Source organism: Typha angustifolia, chromosome 6 (genome assembly GCF_048772165.1).
Source record: "Typha angustifolia cultivar Huaian chromosome 6, ASM4877216v1, whole genome shotgun sequence".
NCBI classification, from domain to species: domain Eukaryota; kingdom Viridiplantae; phylum Streptophyta; class Magnoliopsida; order Poales; family Typhaceae; genus Typha; species Typha angustifolia.
The window spans coordinates 5,119,653-5,137,388 of record NC_133244.1 but is presented as its reverse complement, the minus strand read 5'-3'; the positions used below and the strand labels follow the sequence as shown (position 1 = coordinate 5,137,388).

General features: G+C 32.9%; 2 protein-coding genes across 2 annotated transcripts in view; one reads left to right on the top strand and one right to left on the bottom strand.

Moving 5' to 3' along the window:
• The first annotated feature begins 695 nt into the window (after positions 1–695).
• On the top strand, positions 696–3,119 carry LOC140761248 (receptor-like cytosolic serine/threonine-protein kinase RBK2). The gene is made up of 7 exons (XM_073098510.1): positions 696–936; positions 1,531–1,782; positions 1,864–2,018; positions 2,287–2,366; positions 2,469–2,604; positions 2,690–2,839; positions 2,949–3,119. The coding sequence occupies exons 1-7, from the start codon at positions 696–698 to the stop codon at positions 3,117–3,119; spliced, it is 1,185 nt and encodes a 394-aa protein (XP_072954611.1).
• Positions 3,120–7,212: 4,093 nt separating this feature from the next.
• The window catches only part of LOC140760920 (nuclear pore complex protein NUP107), a 47,326-nt gene continuing 36,802 nt past the window's right edge, over positions 7,213–17,736 (bottom strand). Inside the window, exons 15-25 of the mRNA XM_073098011.1 lie at positions 17,140–17,262; positions 15,594–15,692; positions 15,316–15,507; positions 14,960–15,134; positions 14,703–14,859; positions 13,599–13,801; positions 11,931–12,072; positions 11,692–11,852; positions 11,448–11,558; positions 11,218–11,317; positions 7,213–7,549 (exon numbers count right to left, since the gene is read on the bottom strand). Coding sequence (XP_072954112.1) covers positions 11,237–11,317; positions 11,448–11,558; positions 11,692–11,852; positions 11,931–12,072; positions 13,599–13,801; positions 14,703–14,859; positions 14,960–15,134; positions 15,316–15,507; positions 15,594–15,692; positions 17,140–17,262 — 1,444 coding nt within the window. The 3' untranslated portion in view covers positions 7,213–7,549; positions 11,218–11,236. The remainder of the gene's footprint in view (positions 7,550–11,217; positions 11,318–11,447; positions 11,559–11,691; positions 11,853–11,930; positions 12,073–13,598; positions 13,802–14,702; positions 14,860–14,959; positions 15,135–15,315; positions 15,508–15,593; positions 15,693–17,139; positions 17,263–17,736) is intronic.

The window sequence follows — 17,736 nt, the reverse complement described above, 5'->3', positions numbered from 1 at the left end:
TGGGTCTTGGGATAAGATCTCATAAAAATATCCAATTCTCGTTATTAAGGAATAAATTTGTAGAGTAATAATTGGTAAACGGAATAAAATTCCTACATTATAGCAGAATAAGGCAATAAATATCAATCATCTCCGGGCTATAATCTTCCAAGATATCATTCCTTTCCTTTTCATGAGCAGAAGCTTTAATAATGGAAGACAAGCTCGGATCTAATGGCTTTCAACTCAAAGGTAAATGTTCTAGCATTAAGAAACTTTGGAATTTTCCAGTGGTTGTTCATCTTCTTCTTCAATGCTCCTCTTCTTCTTCATTCAATCACATTGATATCTTCAGGTAATTCAGATAGAAATAACAAGAAAGATAGCAAATACTCTGCTTCGTTCATCTGTTTCTTCTCAACGTTTTGTGTATAAACTCACATCTACATTTGTTCTTGCATATATATACATGAAAACCTTAGTTTTTGTATGAATAATTGATCCATTCTTTTATTTTTCATGTATACCAATCTAATTACAAGAAAGAGACTCTTTTTAGAGCAGTATACATGCAAGCACCAAATTTGGGTAGGCTAACTGTGAATGTATATACAAATGAGCCTTTGTTTTGTTCATTAATATCCATTAACCTCCTTCATATCAATGCACAGACTATAGACAAGTGTTTGGTAATCGCATTATATACTGTGGCCCAAATGGCTAGATGCAAGTCTTCTATATGTAGAGGATTCCTTCGTCTGTGGACGTCGAAGTCTATGAGATGCTTGTCAAGCTTTCCGCTATTTGGGGTCCTAAAGATCACCGGAGGGAAGTGGAAGGGAAGCAAGAGTTGTCGAGAGAGCCATGTTTTGAGATTGGACTCGACGAGCGAGTCTCTGAGTTTGAAGAATTTTACATTGTTAGAGCTTCAAAATGCTACAAATAACTTTAGCCCAGGTTAGTTCTCATCTTGCTTTAAGTTGTTCAAATTCAAGTTCATTTCTAAGGAACTATGAACTTAGGAGATCTCTAAAAGGAACTATAATTAATAGTCAGACATATTACATTACATTTCATGTTGTCCTTAGTCTAGAATGAAGTTGCGAGAAGTAACTTAAATTTATCATATAAAGTTATCATCCTAATCTTTGATATGTTGAGCTTTGAAGTTGGAGGTCAACTCAGAGAAGTTCCTTCTTGCCTGCCATGAATTTGGCACTGGTTGAAAATTTCTGCATAAAATCTTCAACAGATCTTTAAGAACTGAGACTTGAGAGAGAGAGTTAACTCAATAATCCTTTTTGTTTAATTTGGCTAGTCTTAGATGCTCATGACGATGATGATGAAAACTCTAGCCTCCTCAAATTTGCAGATTGATTCCATATGATGTGAAATTTAATGGATACTGGATAGAAAGTTTCCTCTATGATTCATCATCATTCATTAATTTGTGATGCATACCAAGTTACCAACAAATAAGATATCGAAAAGGATACTTTTGCAATAGATGATTCAGTTTCTGAAATTATCCATTCATCTTATGTTATACAGATAACATCATTGGGAGAGGTGGATATGCTGAGGTTTACAAAGGATATCTAGCAGATGGTCAACCTGTAGCTGTTAAGAAACTTACCAGAGGAAGATCAGACGAAATAGGCGAAAAATTCTTATCTGAATTGGGAACTATTGTACATGTGAATCATCCAAATATTGTGAAATTAGTTGGAGTTTGTGTTGAAGGAGGGATGCATCTTGTTCTAGAGTTGTTACCAAATGGAAGCTTATCTACCTTACTTCATGGTAACACTGTCACATTAACATGTTCAGACCAACTTTTTTATTGTAATCTTAGTATCTCTTAATCTTTTTCAACTCTTTAAGGTTCAAAGGTGAAGCTGTGTTGGGATATCAGATACAAGGTCGCGGTAGGGATAGCTAAAGGCCTCGAATATCTTCACGAGAGGTGTCCAAGGCGAATTATTCATCGAGATATTAAGTCGGGAAATATACTACTTGGAGAGGATTTTGAGCCTCAGGTAGCACTGCAATGAATCAATTTTGTTTAGATGACACATGCCAAAGAAATTTCTTCCTGTTGTCTCTCATTGAAGTTCTGATAAACTCAGCAAATTCAAACTTACATGAAATATTTACACCGTTAAATACATCGCAAATAATGCTTTCTCTACAAATATTTTCTTTGATTGACTGCAAATATCTTACTAGTCAAAATGCATCTGACTTGAAGCACAATTAGCCTTTTAACTAGACAAAAATGAATGTGAACTTATACTGCTGATCCAGATTTGTGATTTTGGACTTGCTAAGTGGCTACCAGAGAAGCAAACTCACCACACAGTATCAATCTTTGAAGGCACATTTGGGTCTGTGACTGATATCTTTCATTCTTACTTGCCTAGTTGAGATTAAGAACTCAGTTTGAAGTTTATAATTATCTAGATTTCACCATTGCTTTTGTTAAGCAGTTATCTTGCTCCTGAGTACTGCACACATGGCATAGTTAATGAGAAAACCGATATCTACGCTTTCGGGGTCATTCTACTAGAACTTATCACGGGACGTAAAGCATTAGACTATTCGAAACTAAGCCTAGTGATGTGGGTAAGTTTTCTCCGTTTTCTTCACTCAATTGTTCTTCGGTTGGATCAAATGAAAATTATGACACTGATCATTTCCATGTTTTCAGGCAAAGCCTTTTCTTGACAAGAATAATATTGTGGAGCTTATTGATCCTTGCCTTGGTGATGCTTATGACTTTAGGCAAGTGAAATGTGTTGCTGATACAGCTCGATTGTGCATCCTGCACTCGTCGGTTTTACGACCTAGCATTAGTCAGGCATGATCCTAAACCCTAACGACGAGTCCATGATAACTGGCAATTTACTGAATATGAAGTGAATAAGTATCATGACATGAACTGGGGGAATTGGTTTTTATCTTTGCAGGTACTAAAGGCATTAATAGGCGAGGAAGATCAACCGGGATCTCCGATAGTAATCCGCAAGTCAGTTATCCGCAGGACTTATTCAGAGGAGTTCTTTGATGTGGAGGAATACAATACAACAAAACATCAGAGTGATCTTAGACGGCACAAACAGCTAGCTTTCGACTTTTAAAGCTTTAAAAATCAAGTTGCATAGCCGTTTGTTTATCGGTGTCTAGATTTTAGAATAGACAATCTCCTGTAGAAGCATTTGTACATAGAACAAGTCTGATATTATCAATGACAGTTAGAAAGTAGAAACATAGTTATGCTAGTTATAATTAGATGTATACCTGTGCTTTGTTAATAGATTTTTTCAAAAAAATTCTTAAACTGAAACTGTTTCAAGCTTGAGTTTATTAAGTTTATATTGCTTTTGGCTTAAATGTCGTTGTATTACTAATTCAATATACATTTACATATCCTTGGGAATTATCGAAGAAACATGATCAAACCAACCTCTATTGAAGCCAAATAGAATCTCTTTCTGAAATAGTGCACAAGAAAGAATGGCAAACTTGGAGAGCATTTTTTGGTAACTTTTAACAAATACTTGCGTAAATAAATTTGAAACTCACTTATTTGAATATAGAACGCTTCTTTTGTACCGTAGAGCTAATTGTTTATTAGTCGGTTTGATAAAGATCTAACGGTTAAGATCCTCAAGGGTATAATAGGAATGAAAAATATCACAGGATTCAGTAGGTAATTATTATTTTTTAAATATGTTACCTTGCACATTATTTTTTGACAATTATATAATCTTAATATTTTATCAAGTAAAAGATATATATATTCTTAATTGAGAGTAATGCATATATATCAAAATAAGGGTATTGATCTATTTTATAATTAACTTGATGAAAATTTAATTACATTTTATCACTTTGATTATTTTTTATTATTTAGATATATTTCTCATTAGTTTAAGACTAATTTAAATTAAATTTTAATAGATAGAGATAGAAAATTATATTTACATTGAAGTTTATCTCTAAAGAATCAAATGATATCTCCTATAACTAAGGCATAATCATATTTAAGAGAAATCTTAAAGGAAGAAAATAACAAGAAGTTAGGCACACGTAATTAAATTTTCTTGACTAATATGCCCTCTTTTTTATGTAATGTGGTTTTGGAACCGGTACCAGAAAATCGGTACCAGATATAAAAACTAGCTATTATAGTCGTCGGATTAAGATTATAATTTTTAAAGGTGTATTGAAGCATTTGCATTGAATATATGGTTTGGTTTGGAGACTTACCTTGGTCAATAACTTTTATCACCATTCACCAAGTACTTTTATCTTAACCCCTGGTTCTTCTATAATTGAGAACTCTATGGATGAATTCCAGCCTTTTTCTTGTTGACAATTATATAACCTTGAATAAATATTGTCTTAGATGTGCTTTATTCTAGCTCACAACAATTCATAGGATGGAAAAAGAAGATTTTCTATGGCATGGATTGAAAAATTCAAGTACATATCACATCATTTGGGCACCTTAATCAATTTGGAACTGGTGCTTCAATTCAAGTTTCTTTCCATGTTGGCTCTAGCAACAAAAGATAAGGATTTCCTTATGGTGAACAGTTTAGGATGTAATGCCAGAAGAATGTAATCCAATTTATGCAAGATCAATTGAAATACAATGGAAAATTTGTACCAAAAACATAGTGTTTTTTTTATTTTGTCACTTAGATCCGTTTTTTATTTCCTTTGCAAATGAGACATATTGCCTGTATTTTTCTTTCAATTTTATCTTTCTACTGCTTCGTGCGTTATTAAATATTGATGTGACACTATAAGAATGGAGAGAAGTGTTGATCTATTTTTTTTTCTTCTTTTCTATACAAGTCTCTCATATACTAATAAAAGTTACTCTATTTTTCATCTACCTTTTCTTCTATCTCTCATTTCTACGCTATCTTCTTTGTCTTCTTTTTATATCATTTGAAATCATTTTATACAAGCATTTCATGTATGGAAAATGTTCCGGAATGTGTTGTGTTCGAAACATCTTTTTTTAGGTTATTCATCTAAGACATTTTCTATAAATTTATAATCCACCCTCCTAATCTTTTATTCTTTCATTTCATTGCTATTATCCTATTTTTGTAAATAGACAGGACATTAAATCTTAATTATACATGAATTTTTTTGCTAAAAACTATAATCAATATTTTTAAAATGAGAGTATATTAGTGCTGTGAGTAGTTAAAAGAAAGGGACAATCATTTCTTACACTATATGATTTCACGTTAGGTACTACTACAGTTATATTTCTATCAACTTTACTTCAGCTGTATATCTATTTGTGCTAATTAGAAAGATGATAATTTATAATATGTGTCTCTACTAATAAATATACTTATCAAATTCTACCGGTCATAAATAATTTTACGTACTTATTTTACTTAGTAAGTTATCATGTTATTAACATCTTTTATGTATTTCTCACTAGGTTGAGAGGTATTTAATATTTTTTTATACACATTTTGGATTTGTTTGCACTCCTATAGTTGAATTGTCCATTTGACACATGATGCCGGAACCCATTAGTTAATATTCTAACGGAGACACTGAGTTATTCAATCGAAATAATGTGCCTTTAAAATGACTAATTTGAAAAGTATATATAACCATTAACTATTTAAAAATGTTATGCTAAATTTTTTGTATTACATCTATCTAGTACATTTAGAGAAATTAGTTACATATTGGGCTCATAAATTGGCCAACTCTAGTTATCATTTTTTAGCCTCAATTACAAAAGCAGTGTGATTCCTAACCATATTTTTACTCATATTTTTTTTAGACCAGTGTAAATATATGATAACGATGCAATAACTCTAAAGTTGTAGAGAAAAATAAATAATTTATACTAATCGTGATACTAATTATTTGAAACTATTGAAGGATTTGTTTTGCGCAATTGCCAAGGAGCCATAAGATCAAAAAAATGATGAAAAATGGTGAAGAAGAGAAAAATAACTAAACAAGAAAGAGTTGACTATATATGTTAGGATTTGATGTATAAGAATATATAAGGACAAGCTAAGAAAGAAGAGGAGGACGAAGGGTTTGATGCTTGAGACAGAAAGCTAGGGTTGATGGTGATAAGAGAAAAAACAAAAACGAAGATGAAGACGAACGGGGTTTTGAGCGAGTAGAGATTTAATTAAATGGTTAGGTTAGGTTAGAAAATAAATAAATTATGTAATATGAGTAAAGGAGGCCCAAAAATATAACAAAAATAGAGAAGCAATATTTAAGGGACTTTTTTGCAAATTGCCTCGGTAATTTCACAATACATCTGGGGTGTCCATTAAGTGTGCCTATATCTGATAGTCTTGAATTTTTTATCCAAAAATTAAATAAGTAAAATTATGGTTTCAACAATATATTTTTACTATTTACAAATTAAGCCCCATAATTTACCAAATATATACATAAAACACCTTGAATTATATTTGAACTAACACCGTGAGAATATTCCATTAAGTAGAGATCTTTTATTTCTAAAATGACTAAAATACCCTTATTTCTAAAATCACTAAAACACCCTTAACATGACTTGGTTGAAGGTATTTTTATAATTACTTACTATAATTAATTTAACTCAGAGATTTGATTAAATTTAACTATTTAACTCAGAGATTTGATTAAATTTAACTTACAGATCTAATACTATAGTCCATCAATATTAAGTTATAGGCTTATTAAATTTCTAGATAGCACCCTGAATTACTTTTAATTTAACCTCTCATTCTTCTACTATATTAGAAAAGATCTAACGAGGACTCCACTGATGCATTCAAACCGTATGCTGCTCATTAACTATGGAGTACAATAGATGTGCTTTAATCTAGCTCACAATTCACAGGAGGGAAAAAGCAGTTCTTCTATGACATGGGTCGACATGTTTTGAGTATAAATCACACCATTTGCGTACCTTAATCAACTCATAAAAAAGTGCCTCAATTCAAGTCCATTCCCATGTCAATATGTCAGTTGTTGCAAAAGAAAACAAGGCTTTCCTGGTGCTGTACTCTCGAGGATATTGTAATGGTAACAAATAAACCTGTTAAAGATATTTCCAAGTCAATTCTTAAACACGACTTTAAGCTCGTGGAGGAGAAATATTTGAGAATTTAGTGGCAGTAAGAATATGTAGTTCCACATTGATATATTCAAAAGTTTCAAGTCTCATCTACAGAAAGATGAACGAAAAGTACTCTATTTAGAATGCCATAGCAGCCACACAATGTTTAAATAGCAATCGCCTAAATTAATATTAGCATGCCTTCTACATACAACATGAGATGTGACAACTTTTTACAAAGTAATTTGAACAATCTATCTAGCAGAAAAAAGAGATGTCCATGAACACATTAATACTGCAGCAAGCTCCCATGGCTGGAAAAGAGAGACCTCCAGCACACCCTTTTCATCCTTCGTGCTAAAATTCCTGCCTACTCGGCTCCAAAGCTCCCATTTAATATTGAACATTAATAAGCTCTATCATAGGAGATACAGGAGCCCATCAGAAAGTGTTAACCTGCGATTCAGGGATAAAATGGGATAAGAGATGTTATAGTTTACTTGTCAGCAAATAAAATTAATATCAGATAATTCTGATCAAGATTGTCCCAACAAAGAGGAAGACAATGTCCTCTACAGGCAATGTGCAATTACACTTATTACACTTCTCACCTATCTATGTGAATTTACCAACTGCTTTTGATACTGTTTTGCCATTTTTAGACAAGATACAACAAGCTGTTACTCCCAACTACCTGGGCTCGGTTATATGGATCCTATGTTTCCATAGAGTTCTATTATATGTAAGATCCTACATTGAATCAGGCTGTTATTATGGCTTTTTGCTACTAATGTTAATTTTGGTCTTCCTATTATATAGAAGTTGTATTTTTGTAATGTTCTAATTTATTGCAACTAATGCAGGAACTAGAAATGTGAACTTGGGATACAAGATATCATCAGAATAGCAGGACAAACATGACATTCAAGTAGGTGGGTGCTTTCCAGCATTCTCAAGCAAATATATTGGTAATTATGCTTCTTAGTGAAGAGTCCCACCATAATCTATCAAGCTGTTAAAGTTTGTTAGGATTTCATCAGGATTGTCAATTTCAATCTGGATCTAGAAATAGTTGCCTCGAAAGTATTCTTGAAGTACCAAGACATTCACAAACTTAAAAGCCCGGCTAAGTAAAAAAGGTATCCAACAGGCATGCTTCTGTGGAGTAATAGCGAGTATTTTATATGATAAATATCCAATAAAGACATGAAATTCACATAGAGGCATCTATAATAGTATCCGTGCTATATACAACTGGATACTGTAAACAAAATAGAGACATGAAATTCACATAAAATAATCAACAGGCTTCTAGGTGGTTTAACTAATCTAGAGTATACCTCACTCCTTCCTTTTCGTGCATAGCGAGTATTGCTATGTCAAGGAACAATATTAGCAATAAAAATAACGATCATGATATAAAGCTGATTGGAATAAATCAGAACTATGAATTGATTCTGCAAAATAACACAACACCTAAAGGTCAACATTGATCTTTATATCTTGCATGTATTGCTTGAAATATATATATTTATTGCTTAAAATATGGAATATTTTCCAATAAATGTGTAAATTCATTCAAGGAGTGATACATAATAGGGGCTAAATACCATTTTAATTACTAATAAAAGGAATCTGCCTAGAAAATACTCTGCTCATTTAATTTGCGTTCTGAGAATAATATCCACATTTGAATTTTACTTATTTTACTAACCCATAAAATTTTATATCAGTGAAAATAAGCATCAGCAAGTATTTGTTGGTGAGATCCCACAACCCAAAACTCATGTTAGGCATTGAAAATCAACAAGGCAAATGCACAAAAAAGAAGGAAAAAAAATCATTTTGTCTATATTTGAGAAACCATCCCAACTAATAGCATTTAGCGTCCAAAGATAATATCTTGAAAAGACTAATCACATAAATAATATTATAGTATCTCAAACCTGTATCTGGTTAAAGAATACAGATTAACAGCTCAAATTAAGAAATGAAGATAACTATATTTTCCGGTAAGTCTCAATTTTAGATGTTCTTTCAAACATGAATGAGTACAGCATATTCCTTGATATATTTCTACAGTGTTTTGGGAAGAGGCCAAGGTGGCTTGGCTTGATGGGGTCGAGCACTGGCAGCCCCACAAAAGGAAGGGAATAGGCAGCTGTTGGGCCGACAAGACGGCCTGGGTGGGTCGGGTGGCCTGCTTTGGTGGAATAGTGGGTCAGGTTGAATTGGGCTAATGGGTCAAAAAACGAGTTTGAGAATTAAACTATTTAAGAGAAAAACACCCAATCCAAAACCCAATCTACTTCCCTCTTCATGGAGATTTGAGCCCTAATAGAGAGTCTCCTATCTCAAGCGAAACCGAGAGGCGACATGCGGGCGACATGCAGCACAAGGTAGTGGTGGAAAAGGTCACTGCTTTATTTGCTCTCTCTAACATGTTGGGCTGGCGCTCACTTTTTTCTCTCCCTCACTAGCTTGTAAAGGTAGGCCATGTGCTCTATCATGTGCTCAACTAAAGATTTTGAACTTAAAAGAATTGAGCTATACTGTATACAGTATAAACATTTGGGCCTTTCAACAATTTATTTTTTTAAGATGCATTAATAAAATATATATATATACACACACACACACACATACACACACAATTATATACATATCCATGAATTGTGATCTTTTGTTGTTATGATTGTAAATTGTACTATTTAAATTTTTATATATGTTAATTAGTATTATTATATATCATATATAATTATCTTTTATTTGCTTTATATATTGAAAATGCTAAACCATCTCGGTGCTCACTTTCCACTTTGGCGCCATGCGATGGAATGGCGGCTTGTGTACCACGGCCATTTTCAAAATATTTCATTTCTCTGTTAATACAAATTGGAGTTTCTGTATATAACATTACTATGATATTTCTGCATTTCATATAAGCAACTATAATATTTCCTTAGGCTCAAATGAGCACCAAAACCTCATGTTAGACATTGAAAACCAACAAGGATAAATTAAGAAAAGAAAGAAAATAACAGTGTTTGACCAAACTAAACCTCCCAAATATATATTTTACATGCCTAGTACATTTCAAAATTTAAATACAAGATTATGTGTGTTTAGAAAAACTGCTGGATCATCAAAGCATATAGACATTTCAGATGTTACAGACAAAAATGCCAAGTCTGAGTAAAAAGTTTTTATATAAGTTGTTGATTCTGTAAAGAACTTATGTTTGGAAGTTGTTGAAATGGAAAACGATTTATATAGAAATTTCTCCCGAGATTTGGCATTCTTTAGAAGATTTGAGATTTCCATATAAGTACTTTATCCAATCAGTGACTAATACCTAGAAGTCACTAACTAGGTCAGCGGTTTCCAAATACACATAATCTTGTATTTAACTTTCATGATGAATTAGTCGTGTAAAAAATATTAGGGGCAAACTTAAATAGTCCAAAACTCAAAAAAACAACCTAAACTATATAGATGTGAAAGAACATACATTATATCTATATATTCTAAACTACCTTCATAATATAGCATTCCATATCCAAAGATATTATAGGCACATAAATAATACAGTAATATCTCATCTAATTGAAGCATACACGTTAATACTTAATAGATTGAAGTTAAGCAATGCAATAATTATTTATTCCTTTAAATCTAATAAGAGTAACTTTAAAGATCTTTTGAAACATCCTCAACATTTTCCTAGACACATTCCTGAGGTAATTCAAAAATTGGAAAATTGTCTATGTTACTATTACCATCTTTTTGCCTTATTTAGTAAAAGAAATTATAATATTTTTATTAGGCACATTATGATGCATCGCATTCTCAAAAAATGATAAGATAACTCTTTGATGTGATCCAACTTGAGAAAACATTGGGATTGCTATTGCTTCATAAGCATCAGAATTCCTATTCCCATTAGCCACTAAGGAAATGCCAAATATGTATCTTATTTTTCCAAAATGTTACATTTACCTTGAATATGAAAAATATGCAGAAATATTGATATGCAAAAGATAGCATGCAGAAATATTGATGTCATGAATGATAGGCAGTTTTCTTTGCATAACACAAGGAAAAAATTGTTTAAATGTATTTACCAAAGACCTTCAATTGTATTTATTCAGGATAATCAAGAGAAAGTTCTTCCTCAAACTCCATTTTACATAGTAAGCGATCTCTCTCAAACAATAAGAATTCCTGAAAAGAAAGGAACTTCATCAAGTTATTTTTGCTTCCTTAAATTCTTAGGAGATTAGAATACTAGAAACCAACAATTGTTAAGACTAATATATAGAGTGTGAAATATCATAAATCATCAAATACAAACCTCCAACTGGTGCTGACTAAACAATTGCAGCATTTCAGATGAAGCAACTAAATCCAATAGTTGATCACAATAATCTTGTGAATCACCAGCTTCAGAAAGGAAGACTGACACCTGCGACACATAACACCAGATACATAAAAGGAAAAGATCCATAGGAATTACAGTAATTTGAAAAGCTAACAGCAAGGGCAGACGAATACAACGCAAAGGTCTGGACGGGATGTATTTAACCTTGCTAGAGTACCTGCATACAACGAAGGATGATTTCTGGTAGACAGCATCTTCGACAAAGCCCTTTAACAATGTAAGTAGCAGGGTTCCCCACAGAACCATTCTCATCTGAATACCAAGCATCTAGACGAGAAATATCCATTGTCACTCCAGTTTGGAACCGATGGAGTTCACCTGTAATAAAGATTAAGTAGCAGTTCTACAAAATGGACAAATATGCATACCATTAGTAGGTTATGATACAAACAGTACCTTTAAAACCAGCTGCCATGACAGTGGCAAGAAGACCTCCATCATTAACTGCATAAAGCCCTAGCACATCATCTGTCATCGCTAAGCAACGGAGTACTACTTCAACACAATAATTATCTCTTGACGAAATGGCAACATTGACCTGTCCATGAAATAGTCACAAAGAAACAGGGTAACATACATCATCTTCCATCTTCCATCATCTCTTATTTACATGTATACTCTACAAATTAAATTTTACGTTTATTTCTTTAGAACCCTTGGTTTTTGCATGGATACTAGTCAAACCTAACTAACCATTAAAATAAATCAATTTGATCCTAAAAAGACAAAGGTACCCTTTTTTATATTTTTCATAAGTTCCTTTCAGTCAAGGATTTTTACGTGTTCTTATATTGTAAGTATTAAAAATTTTAATTTATAGTTATAAAAAAATAACCTGAAGGATATCCATGCAAAAATGGATTCTAAAAGATATACACACAAATTTAAAATTTAATTGCAGCCTATGGACCGTCCCGCATATGCCATGTGCAGCCTAGGGGGTTGAACTCCATGGGCAGTTTTTGGCAACATATATGCAGTTTATGGAGGCCATTTGGCAGTTTAGATATAGGCTAGTAGGCGTGCATTGCAGTTTTCTATATTTAATTAAAACATGATGCTTCCAAATGTTATTTGTTTGTACATAATATAGATCTAGACATTATTTAGTACGTTTATACATATACTAGTTTATTACTAGCCAAATATTATATATAGTATATATAATATCTTTATAATATTTTTAATATATTAAAATGTTAAGCTGCGTAGGACATACCACCTATGCATTATGAAGTGAACTGGGCACTTTTGGAAACAATGTTTGAAAGGGTATACATACAAATAAGAAATTTTGGTGGGGTATAAGAAACTTCTATTTTTGTCTTTGATGTTCAGAATTCTACTTTTCACTTTCCCCAACCGAACAATAAAAAGTAAAAAAACTCATAGTTCCAATTTCCTACTCTCTGTCTCGGCTACATAGTAAGAAGTGATAATTTTTTGTTCAAAGTAAGTTCCCTAGGGACTTCCACTTTCTAAAATCACTTCACCAACCGACAACAAAACATGCCCTAAGATAATTCATAAAAATTGAGCTTATCAAATTAAAAGAAAATAATCTACAATATCCTTCATTAATTTAACTCTTTATGAGTATAGAATTAATAGCTCTAACACAAATCATCATCTTCTCTTTACCATTTCAAATGCGTAAACCAATTAGGAAAAATTCTCCAAATCAGTAACTTGCAACATTGATGAGTTGCAAATGAAAAGCTACTGATGTTCAAAATTACAAATGGACAGTAAATAATGGAACTCCTAAAATTTTTTGAATTGTCCTGTGCAAAATTAGGAAAGTTCCATTTTATAGTGTATGAAAAGTAACATTCAGGCAACTATGGGCACCACGGTACCATTAATAATTTCTCTCAAAAAGAGCTCTTCTATCATGGACTCTGACTGAAGTGACTATATGAAGAGTTCTATTTTTTAATTTGTTGAAGTGCAAACTGCACTTAAAATTCAAAGACTCACAATTGCCCAATAGAAAACAAGAGATTCAAAGATTCTGCAACTTTGCAACATAAGCACATAAACAACAGTGGGATGAAAACTTACCATCAACTGGTGTTTTAACACATCTTCTTCACTGACTGCAGAGTAGAGCGCACTTGTTAAGGCAGTACATAAGGTCGCATCTGGGGCAACACATTCACCAGAAGGTAGGCGGAGCATTGCAGTAGCATGCAACTCAAGAAAATGATGCTCTGTGGAATCATATATAATATTCTGGGAGGAAACCAACCATGGACTTCCTTCTCCTAGAAAAGAAAAGGAGAATTAGAACTGCAGATACATTAACCCTTACATTCACTAGATGACTAGAATAATAGGATGCACTATCAAAATAAAGCATCTAAAAGGAAAAAGAAAATTGAGAAGTGTCCCAATATTCTAGATAAGTGTGAAAAGTACAAAGCACTACTCAAGTGAAATGAATAACCATATATTTCCATGTCATCATGTCTTATACCATAACAATGCACTTAATAATGGTAAGAACTAAGAAGAATTTACTGGAAAGAACTTTAAGGTCACTGAAATATAATTCCTAATATATATTTATAGCCCTAAATTTCAAGAAATTAGATGACCCAAAGAGTAGATCCAGTGGCAACACAGTATGTGTCAAACAACACACCTTATACACAACATTGAAACATGCTCATGATAATATTGATAAGAATTTAATGGAACAGGCTTAATCTATCAAAGTTAACTTTAATGTAAGTAACATATCACTAATATGTCCTATAATTTTTCATTTTGTTTTTATCCCAGATATTATAATAAGTCACTCCTAATATATGTTTTCTCCAATAGTCCAATTTATTGAAAAGATTTTCCCTAAGTTCAGAATCACTTGTATGAGATGACCCACTAAAGGATCAATCCACTGAATAGATAGTCCCTAGGTGGCACATCCCCAGAAGATGATATGCCTTGGACAGTCAAGAAAAGAGGCATTACACATAATTCCTGGGGCATTAGAGTAAGATGCCATATTGGAGAATTAATTTGCATATGTCTAGCACACACAATGTACCAAAGATGATGATGAAATGGAACAATTCTAATGAATTTGTAAAGCAGACTCAAATTAAAATAAAAAATAAAAGGAAAAAGTTCCATTGTACATAAGTACAACTGATATGACCTTACTTAGTAATAGTGACAAAGATGAACTTAATGTTTCTCTAGCAGCAGCAAAAGCTCTATCCTTCTCTTCTGATGATAGCTTAGCAGGAGGAACAACAGCATTTTCCATCTCAATTTTAAGCCAGTTCCGGTAGGTTGCATCACATGAATAATACTCTTGCTGCTTGTTGTGGAATATCAAGATTAACTAACTATGTTAAGAACCGGCAAACTTAAATATGACTGGTAAATAACAAGAATAAAAATGAATGAAAGCATACCCAGTCTTTAAACTCCTGCAAATTCTCAGATACCTCATTGTCCTCAGAGGAAAATAGAGTTTCTTTAGGCTGCTTCAAAGGTTCTGCTAGGAAGCCGAGTAATGTATGTGCTCCTACAGGCATTTTAGGAACTCTCCCTATAGATATTAAGGCAAACTCTCTGAACAGTATGTTGCTAATTCACAAAGAAAAAAAAAAAGCAAGTTAGAAGTATATAAGTACAAAACAACATTATTACTTTGCAAACAAAGCATATGATAGACTTTCTAAACTGACGAACTAGTAAGTAAATATGTATGGTCTATAAAAAAAGACTACAGGATGCCAAAATAAAGACCAACTAACAAATTTAGCACCTGTGCATCAATGCCCTCATGAGAAGCTTTGCACTTATAATTTGAGAATTGGGAATAGTAGATGGTGGTGTAAAGCAAAGCCACTGAATAGCCATGGCCTTCTGAAGAGATTGTAACCGATGCTGCTCTGCCACGTCAGATAACTTCCCATCGTATAGGTTAGTTTTAGTTTCCCGAGATCTTGAAAGAACTCTGCTTGAACAAGATGAAACTTCTAGTTTAAGTGTATGCTGTGTGTAAGCTAACCTAGTTTAAGTGTATGCTGTGTGTAAGCTAACCTTTCAACAATATCCTCAAAACATGCCTTGGACTCATTTTCCAAAGCGAAAGGCAAGTACTCCACAGCCGTAAGGAACAGTTTGTGTTTAATATGTACGCTGTTATCAATAACAATATATGTGTTCAGAGTATATCGAGCATAAAATAGGTCATACCCATAAAAAAAATACAACAAATAATTGCAGGTCATTGAATAAAAAAGTCATGGACAAAAATAGCACAGATGTCTGATATTCTACTGTTCCAAAATCCAATTACCAAAAAGTTGAGGATGGGCTTTCCAAGCTTTATTAATGTGGTCATAGAGCTTTGATGATTGTAATACAAATGAGTGTTAGACATGAGGAAAAGGGTAGGATAAAATATAAAGCAAATTATATGCATATCCCTGAGAATTAGATCTAGACAATAAAACACCAAGGATTTAGGTGTCCTGACACACTCGTACCAGTAGCTAGTCAGTGCGATACTGTGACACTATGCACCAACAAAGGAAATACAGCATGACCTATCAACTTGCCTTTAGGCAAAGATCGTAAATTTTCAGTTTCAGTAGCTTGAATGGCTTCCTTGTCAGAAGTTTCAGTTTCAGTTAGAAGAAGTCCAAAATAAAAAAGGAGGAAAATATAATAGCATAAAAGAATATAAGGTTCTTTAGTACAGTATAAAGGTGACAAAAGGTATAACAGGGAGATTTAAACTCATATTATAATTGAGCAATGGAAGCAGAAAAGCTAGATTTAGATGACCAACATCAGCTATGAGTTTGCACACACCTAATCTAAGGCACCCAGAAGGTCACCTCTATCTAGCTACTATATGGAAAAGTATAGGAATTTACTTTTCCTTAACTTATATATAAGAATGTGAATATATTTCAGATACATTCATCTTGGACTGCCTATGATTTCGGATCTCACCAACTGCATATGTATGATACCTTAATAGACCAACATAATGCAATGCCCTTCGCAAAGGACATGGTAGTTAGGTCTTAATTGTGATAGTTGATAAATTCTCTGGTAGCTTTGTCTGCCTTGACTTATTCTGAAGCAGCAATAGCCCATTTATTAGTGGCTTGGCTCTTCGCTTGACCAGTAAAAAGATAAAGTGATGTTGGTGAAACTCCCTCTTGTTTCACCTTGCTCTAGGATCTGTCTCTCAGTTGGTGATGCTGTTGTTCTAAACCATCCTCTTTGTTTTTGCACAAAGACTGCATACCAAACACACTAGACCTATTTGGTGCTGCCAAGAGACAGCATAAGCTGGTGCATAATCTGGTATCTAGACTGCATTGTCGAACTTTGATATTTAAGGTTAGAAATATTTATAGAATATGTCACAGTAATGATTGAGTTGGTGCAACATCAATAATAGATACTGATCCTTATATGTGTTTTAAAAAAATAACAATTAAATTGCAAATTAGATAATATTACCTACTATTTAACCAGAACAAATAGAACATGTACAGATGGAATAGTAATATTACCTACTATTTAACCAGAATAAATAGAACATGTACAGATGGAATAGTAATATTACCTACTATTTAACCTAAGTTCCATCATTTCAACAAACAAGTCAATGCAAAGGTGGCGGGCAAGCTGAGAGGCATATACCCCAACCAATTCCTCATGCTGCTTAGAAAACAAAAACATCGCATACCTGAAATAACAAGCATCTATCATTCAAGGAATGTGATATCAATAGAAAAAGAAACAAGTACTTTTAGTTGTCAACTACCACAAAATTGCCATCTATATCAAAAAGGAAGGATGTATAAGAAAAGAGGGCCAAGAGTTCGCAAATAAAAGGTCTCACAAAATATTAAGTACCTAGAAAATTACACATTTCTCTGTTTCACATACATGGATGTTGTAAAGATTGATCACTGTATTATGCCTGGCAAAATTTGTATAATTGGAAAATATACATTACTCAAAGATACAAATCATGTCACAACAACAATAATAAGAATTATGGTTTCACAAATGAAATACAACAATTGATGCATTTATTACTTGTGCATGAGAGGATAAGAAAGAAATTACTGTTGAAAATAAAAGTTGACTTCAGAGGTTTAATCAAATACGATTTTGAGTATTTTCACGAGTTGGGCAAAACAATGAAAAATCAATT

Coding starts and splice junctions, on each gene's coding strand:
- LOC140761248 (XM_073098510.1), top strand. CDS start 696: ATGGCTAGATGCAAGTCTTCTATATGTAGAGGATTCCTTCGTCTGTGG. Junction 2,605..2,689: donor AACTAAGCCTAGTGATGTGG/GTAAGTTTTCTC, acceptor CCATGTTTTCAG/GCAAAGCCTTTTCTTGACAA. Junction 2,840..2,948: donor TACGACCTAGCATTAGTCAG/GCATGATCCTAA, acceptor TTATCTTTGCAG/GTACTAAAGGCATTAATAGG.